Below are 8468 nucleotides of genomic sequence, written 5' to 3'. Positions count from 1 at the left end.
TGTCCCTCACTCACGCTCGGCATAAAATTCAAATATAACGGCCCAAGCCTTGTGAAATTTCCAACATGGCTTGCATATTTTTATTTATTAATTAATCCAAAATCCTTATTAATAAATGCTTGATTTGCATTGATGAAAAGTTTATTAACCAAACACAATAATAATAACAGTAATGATTATATCTATAATGAAAAAAATAAATAAAAGAGTGGAGATTATTATTCTTGATGGCTGATGCATGTGGTGTGAAGTATGCTTCTTTATTTTTTTCATCGCATTAAATCCCTTATTATTTGTTAAGTGATATATATATATATATATTCCTGTTTTTCAAGTTTTATATGTTCACTTGGAATCTTTGGCGTCACTACAAACACGTACATATCGAACTAACTGAGAATGTACATTCCATAAAAAGGAGCTAACAAAACATCAAAATAAAATTAAAAACCAAATTTGGGTAACTTTGAGAGACATTTCAACTCACCATCTGCAAATATTGATGAGAGTATCTACCAAGCGGCATTTGTTTGTGATTCATAACGTATATCAATATGGGCATCTTCTTGGTCTTGGAAAATTTCATGTATAAAACGAAATGACCTGAAGTAAAATCTAACCAGATGTTTTTCCTTTGTATGACATGTGTACGGCGAGTTTTACAAAGTTGTGTGTGGTCATTCCCCTTTGGTTTTTTTTATGAGTATATTACAATAACCTATGTCATCCCTCTTTGTAAACTTTGATGAACACATTTATATATTAATGTTAGACACAATTATCCTAAGTCACCCTTTTAATCTAGATGAGTACATGATAAAATCATCCTAAACATGGTAAACGAAGGGAATGTTATTATATTCTTCATCAATATATATAAATGGATGGATGGCCTAAGGTCATCGTGTTTAATGTAATTTTATCATATGTTACTGAGGAGAAATGGCAAGTTTACAATTTGAGAGTTGAAATCATCCCGTTTGTCATAGTCTTAGGTTTCAATCTGAAAGCGAACTTAAGGAACTATGCAAGACGTTTCTTTTTTCTTTTTGGTTTTGAAAAGGTTCAGTCAAGATTTTGTTTTATATTACTAGTTAACAAAACAAGTCGGCAATTCGGGTGTACAATTAGTACAAATTAGAATACCTACTGACAATTTCTTTGAAATAAATGCAACAATAATTAATGATTGTACAATTTTAAAGAAATTGTGTCAAGGCTTATACTATCACATCACAATTCAAAAATATTTATTCATTAAATAATTGTATTCATGTCATTTTATTTAAAAATTGTATAACATGCTGTTTTTTAAATTTTAAATTACCTATGCCTTTTTTGCGTTTCACTTTCACTTTCATTACCTAAAATCCTGTTTATTCAGATTTTTAATGTGAATGTAAATATTGCAATGTTTGTTAATATGAGTAACAAAGAAAACAATATATATATAGAGGAACAATCAGCGCTGAATAAATACCATATATCAAGCACTAAATTGTATTGAGAGGAGACACTTGGTAAAGAAATAACAGAGACACTCAACGATCTGTCATCGATACCAAATATTTCGAAAGGCAAAATCACTAAATGCAACCATTAACGATGTTCCCGACTTCTGACAATCACATTAACATTAACAGGGATTGAACTTGTTTTTTGTAGTACTCATCACCTTTTCATACTGATCAGTGGAGTAACAAAAGGTACACAGAAAACCAAAGATGATAAAATCGGCTAAAATAGCATTTAACTCTTTAACATAGGTATTAAGACGACTAACACATAGATATCCGCAAAACAGTACTAAACAATACCGCGTTTAAGTTGTTCGTAGTTATTAAAAGCAAGCTTAAATATCAAATCTATATAGTTATTGAAAGTAAGGTAAAATCAAAACATCGACTTATATATGCACAATGAGTTCGTATATTGTATTATCGGCAGCTGTATTTCTAAGAAATCTAGTTCTATGTTGTTTTAGGGTTTATTGATATTCGGCTTTTAATACTTATTTTCCATTATTTGGTTTCGAGCACTACTGATTATACTTGCGTAACATCAAATAAACTTTTTTTTTACGTAATTTCTTCTTTTTTGGCAGGAAATGTTCAAATTTCAATCTAAAGCAGATACTATACTAGTAGATAGATTTATTCTCTGATATCAACAGTTTAACAATGTTTTGTTTTTAATTGTGTTTTAATATTCATTTTATTGATTTTAGTTATTTACTTACCACACGATTGTGAGGAATGAAAATAAATACATATTACAAGCGCAATGTGTAATCCAGCTGTATTTATATTTGGTCTCATGGCTTTTCTTAGTTATAGTATATCATCGACAATATTCCTTCAGACACAAAATCTGATCTGTTTTAACAATTGATCAACACTGCTCTTATAATTATTTGTTTTACCTGGTATTTTGATAAGTTAAATACAAGATTGCAAAATTTGTATTTTAAATTCATAAAATATCTTCTCAAATTACGCCAAAAAATGAATATATACAATGTATCTATTGTTCTGTAAAGTCTAAGCATATCATATAAAAAGGATGTAAAATGTGTACTAGACCAAGAATAGTCATCTGCACGTTTATAAACAAAATCTTCCTTTACAATGAATAAGTAAATCCAAATGTTTGTTATATAGGGGATCGACATATCATCATCATGAATGGTGTTTGATTATTGATCAGTGTCAGTTTACACGTTATGTTTTGAGAGAGTTTTTGAAGCTATGAAACACACACTAGTGTATTAATAGTCTCATGTAATATCAACCCGGTTGAAGTCAGCTCTTTTGCAATGACATTATTTATATCCAGTTTGTAAAGAGTTCGGAAAAAGTAGGCCTTTTCATATTTTCAATTTAGTTATGTCTAAAGGATAATGTCATCATTAGATACATAAATATGTAAACAAGTTTCAACGATATAAAAAGAACAGAAGCTTTAATTCGTCTAGCTTCAAGAATTGATTCAAAAATGCTAATCTGCCTTTGTGTTTTCTTTTTGGTTTAAAACATCTTCGATATTTTTGAAAAGAAATTAATTTTAATCAATTCAATATGGCTTTAAAATTATTTTCAAAAATTTCCAAAAAAAACTCAACATTTTTAGAAAGAAGTCAATGACACATAGAGTAACTCTAGAACTTTCATATTATTTGAAAAAGGAAGTACATCTTGGCAATTTTGACGTTGTCATATCGTTTAAAACTTACTTGTGTTCCAGTTAACAAACAAAATCAAACTGGCGAAATAAAATAAATCTGGAATGGTATCCGTAAAGAATAAAAAAAAATCGACCTATAAATACTGTAACGATAATCTCCGAAATTAATAATTCAGTATGAATCCAATCATCGAATTTCAGCTACGACCATCATATCATACTAGTATTCACAAATTGAGTTTTTTTTATGAAATTATTAAAAAAAAATTAATAACCAAAACACCGAACTCTAAAGTTCTTACTACCATTCTTTATACATTGAAATGTGGCCTTCAGAAGTATTATGATGAGGTATATTCAACCAGCGTCAATGAAATTTGGATTCTTAAATATTCCAAATATATTCTTAAAATCTTCAATCACTATCTTTACAATTTTGCAGTAATATCAAAACCTTAATTTTTCTACTCTTTACACTACTATTTCCACGCTTAATTGACAGTAAATAGAAGCCAACGAAAGAATTTTTTTTCTATAGGTTACTATATAACGCTTCTATCCCATCGACCTTGAAATAAAGTGATTTGCCTTGGCATTGTCAGTTTGTTTATGACTTACGAGGTTGATCCATGTCGTATCTTTCGCCTTTCTTTTATTTAAAAATAATGCATGCAAGCCATAGATTTATTTGAAATGTTTAACTTTATCTTACAGGGATTACAATAGAACAGCCACAAACACAGCACATTTATCTTCGCTTCAGCTTTTAACATTAGAATCCAAAAAATTCTTGCAATCCATAAATTTGTTATCATTTTCACATGGCCTGTGCCATTATATTTGTTAATTTTGTCCCGCGCTCATGCTCGGCATAAAATTCAATTATAACGGCCCAAGCCTTGTGAAATTTCCAACATGGCTTGCATATTTTTATTTATTAATTAATCCAAAATCCTTATTAATAAATGCTTGATTTGCATTGATGAAAAGTTTATTAACCAAACACAATAATAATAACAGTAATGATTATATCTATAATGAAAAAAATAAATAAAAGAGTGGAGATTATTATTCTTGATGGCTGATGCATGTGGTGTGAAGTATGCTTCTTTATTTTTTTCATCGCATTAAATCCCTTATTATTTGTTAAGTGATATATATATATATATATTCCTGTTTTTCAAGTTTTATATGTTCACTTGAAATCTTTGGCGTCACTACAAACACGTACATATCGAACTAACTGAGAATGTACATTCCATAAAAAGGAGCTAACAAAACATCAAAATAAAATTAAAAACCAAATTTGGGTAACTTTGAGAGACATTTCAACTCACCATCTGCAAATATTGATGAAAGTATCTACCAAGCGGCATTTGTTTGTGATTCATAACGTATATCAATATGGGCATCTTCTTGGTCTTGGAAAATTTCATGTATAAAACGAAATGACCTGAAGTAAAATCTAACCAGATGTTTTTCCTTTGTATGACATGTGTACGGCGAGTTTTACAAAGTTGTGTGTGGTCATTCCCCTTTGGTTTTTTTTTTATGAGTATATTACAATAACCTATGTCATCCCTCTTTGTAAACTTTGATGAACACATTTATATATTAATGTTAGACACAATTATCCTAAGTCACCCTTTTTGTCTAGATGAGTACATGATAAAATTACCTAAACATGGTATACGAAGGGAATGTTATTATATTCTTCATCAATATATATAAATGGATGGATGGCCTAAGGTCATCGTGTTTTATGTAATTTTATCATATATTACTGAGGAGAAATGGCAAGTTTACAATTTGAGAGTTGAAATCATCCCGTTTGTAATAGTCTTAAGTTTCAATATCTGAAAGCGAACTTAAGGAACTATGCAAGACGTTTCTTTTTTCTTTTTGGTTTGGAAAAGGTTCAGTCAATATTTTGTTTTATATTACTAGTTAACAAAACAAGTCGGCAATTCGGGTGTACAATTAGTACAAATTAGAATACCTACTCACAATTTCTTTGAAATAAATGCAACAATAGTTAATGATTGTTCAATTTTAAAGAAATTGTGTCAAGGCTTATACTATCACATCACAATTCAAAAATATTTATTCATTAAATAATTGTATTCATGTCATTTTATTTAAAAATTGTATAACATGCTGTTTTTTAAATTTTAAATTACCGATGCCTTTTTTGCGTTTCCCTTTTACTTTCATTACCTAAAATCCTTTTTATTCAGATTTTCAATGTGAATGTAAATATTGCAATGTTTGTTAATATGAGTAACAAGGAAAACAATATATATAAAGAGGAACAATCAGCGCTGAATAAATACCATATATCAAGCACTAAATTGTATTGAGAGGAAACACTTGGTAAAGAAATAACAGAGACACTCAACGATCTGTCATCAATACCAAATATTTCGAAAGGCAAAATCACTAAATGCAACCATTAACGATGTTCCCGACTTCTGACAATCACATTAACATTAACAGGGATTGAACTTGTTTTTTTAGTACTCATCACCTTTTCATACTGATCAATGGAGTAACAAAAGGTACAAAGAAAACCAAAGATGATAAAATCGGCTAAAATAGCATTTAACTCTTTAACATAGGTATTAAGACGACTTACACATAGATATCCGCAAAACAGTACTAAACAATACCGCGTTTAAGTTGTTCGTAGTTATTAAAAGCAAGCTTAAATATCAAATCTATATAGTTATTGAAAGTAAGGTAAAATTAAAACATCGACTTATATATGCACAATGAGTTCGTATATTGTATTATCGGCAGCTGTATTTCTAAGAAATCTAGTTCTATGTTGTTTTAGGGTTTATTGATATTCGGCTTTTAATACTTATTTTCCATTATTTGGTTTCGAGCACTACTTATTATACTTGCGTTACATCAAATAAACTTTTTTTTTAATTTTTTTTACGTAATTTCTTCTTTTTTGGCAGGAAATGTTCAAATTTCAATCTAAAGCAGATACTATACTAGTAGATAGATTTATTCTCTGATATCAACAGTTTAACAAGGGTTTTTTGTTTTTAATTGTGTTTTAATATTCATTTTATTGATTTTAGCTATTTACTTACCACACGATTGTGAGGAATGAAAATAAATACATATTACAAGCGCAATGTGTAATCCAGCTGTATTTGGTCTCATGGCTTTTCTTAGTTATAGTATATCATCGACAATATTCGTTCAGACACAAAATCTGATCTGTTTTAACAATTGATCAACACTGCTCTAATAATTATTTGTTTTACCTGGTATTTTGATAAGTTAAATACAAGATTGCAAAATTTGTATTTTAAATTCATAAAATATCTTCTCAAATTACGCCAAAAAATGAATATATACAATGTATCTATTGTTCTGTAAAGTCTAAGCATATCATATAAAAAGGATGTAAAATGTGTACTAGACCAAGAATAGTCATCTGCACGTTTATAAACAATATATTTCTTTACAATGAATAAGTAAATCCAAATGTTTGTTATATAGGGGATCGACATATCATCATCATGGATGGTATTTAATTATTGATCAGTGTCAGTTTACACGTTATGTTTTGAGAGAGTTCTTGAAGCTATGAAACACACACTAGTGTATTAATAGTCTCATGTAATATCAACCCGGTTGAAGTCAGCTCTTTTGCAATGACATTATTTATATCCAGTTTGTAAAGAGTTAGGAAAAAGAAGGCCTTTTCATATTTTCAATTTAGTTATGTCTAAAGGATAATGTCATCATTAGATACATAAATATGTAAACAAGTTTCAACGATTTAAAAAGAACAGAAGCTTTAATTCGTCTAGCTTCAAGAATTGATTCAAAAATGCTAATCTGCCTTTGTGTTTTCTTTTTGGTTTAAAACATCTTCGATATTTTTGAAAAGAAATTAATTCTAATCAATTCAATATGGCTTTAAAATTAATTTCAAAAATTTACGAAAAAAACATTTTTAGAAAGAAGTCAATGACACATAGAGTAACTCTAGAACTTTCATATTATTTGAAAAAGGAAGTACATCTTAACAATTTTGACGTTGTCATATCGTTTAAGGGAAAACGGTACTATTACATTTTCCTAGCATTAGGTTGGCCTTTTGTGTACCCAAGACAGGTGAAGGACAGGTCCTACTTAGGAGCGCTGTGATTGGATGTAAGGGTACAATATATTTTTGTATTTATCTATGAATAACTGCAGTGTGTATATTTACTATATAAATTTTGAAACCTATTGAAATATTTTCTAGAGAGTTATTCGAAAAGGCTTCCAAAATTTCATAAATTTGGTTTAAAATGACGGTGAGCATGGATAACATAAACAAGCTCCATTGGAAGTTGGTCATGGTACTATTTGGCTTCAATTTTTAAAACAGAATAATAAAGTACTAACACCACACAAAACTGTTTTATACAGGTTTTTATTATAAAAAGTGGTAAATTTAGAAAATGTTAGTATTGTCGCCTATGGTAGAATAAATAGTACCGTTTTCCCTATACTGAAGATAGCAAGGGGAATCAAAATCAATCACACTTCAGTTATATTATACTATTTTGAAGCTTTTGATTAGTACATTTGATTTTTATAACAAAGAATAGAAATTTTCTACTGAGAACAATACTGTGTTGAGAAAAGTGCTGAGTCATCATAATATGTCAAATTGATGGGTACTGATATAAAACTTCATTCTAGGATTTCAATATTAACTATATTGTATAAAATGCACCAAACTATATAGTTCTTTTGTATTTGTTTTCATCTTTCGCAATGCTTAATTCAATTGGAAACACCAGAATTCAAGTCGCGACAAATACTTTTAACTGAATTATTTGCCATTTTTGCTGTGTAATTCCCTAAATGTGTCACTTGGGTATTTCTCTAGACATAATCTATCAAAATGGGAAATTTTATGGTTAAGTTTGTACTGTTTATGGAGTAAGGCAATATTTTGTCATACCAGAAGCATTTTCAGTGTTAAAATTGTCCATCTAAGAAAAAAAGAGGCCCACTTGAGGCTAAATTTAGATAGAATTTATACTCTCCTGTGTAAAGAATTGTTCACATTCTTGGCAATTTATGCAGCAAATATTTCAATAGTGCTTCATTTTGTAGTTTCTGTCTTTTATTATATCAGGCATATATAATTTTTCATTTTCTACTGTTTGAAAGGACTTTTGTTGGAAATTAATACTCCCAAGGGACATAATTCAGCTTTTTCATAGATTAATAAGGCAACAAAGGCAACTTTACAGCTGAGTATT

General features: G+C 29.1%; 1 protein-coding gene across 2 annotated transcripts in view; it reads right to left on the bottom strand.

Moving 5' to 3' along the window:
* Nucleotides 1-6457, bottom strand: part of LOC127725782 (uncharacterized) — a 116160-nt gene extending 109703 nt beyond the window's left edge. The window contains exon 1 of one of the 2 annotated variants that reach the window (XM_052233057.1): nt 6288-6457. In XM_052233057.1, the coding sequence (XP_052089017.1) occupies nt 6288-6360 (73 nt within the window). In that variant the 5' untranslated portion in view covers nt 6361-6457. Of the gene's footprint in view, nt 1-2239; nt 2424-6287 lie in introns of those variants that run through there. The other variant, XM_052233055.1, reaches the window with a different exon arrangement.
* Between the last annotated feature and the right edge of the window lie 2011 nt (nt 6458-8468).

This window comes from Mytilus californianus, unplaced genomic scaffold (genome assembly GCF_021869535.1).
Source record: "Mytilus californianus isolate M0D057914Y unplaced genomic scaffold, xbMytCali1.0.p SCAF_15, whole genome shotgun sequence".
NCBI lineage: Eukaryota > Metazoa > Mollusca > Bivalvia > Mytilida > Mytilidae > Mytilus > Mytilus californianus.
Note: the sequence above shows the minus strand (reverse complement) of the source record. Positions and strands in the feature narration are given on the sequence as shown.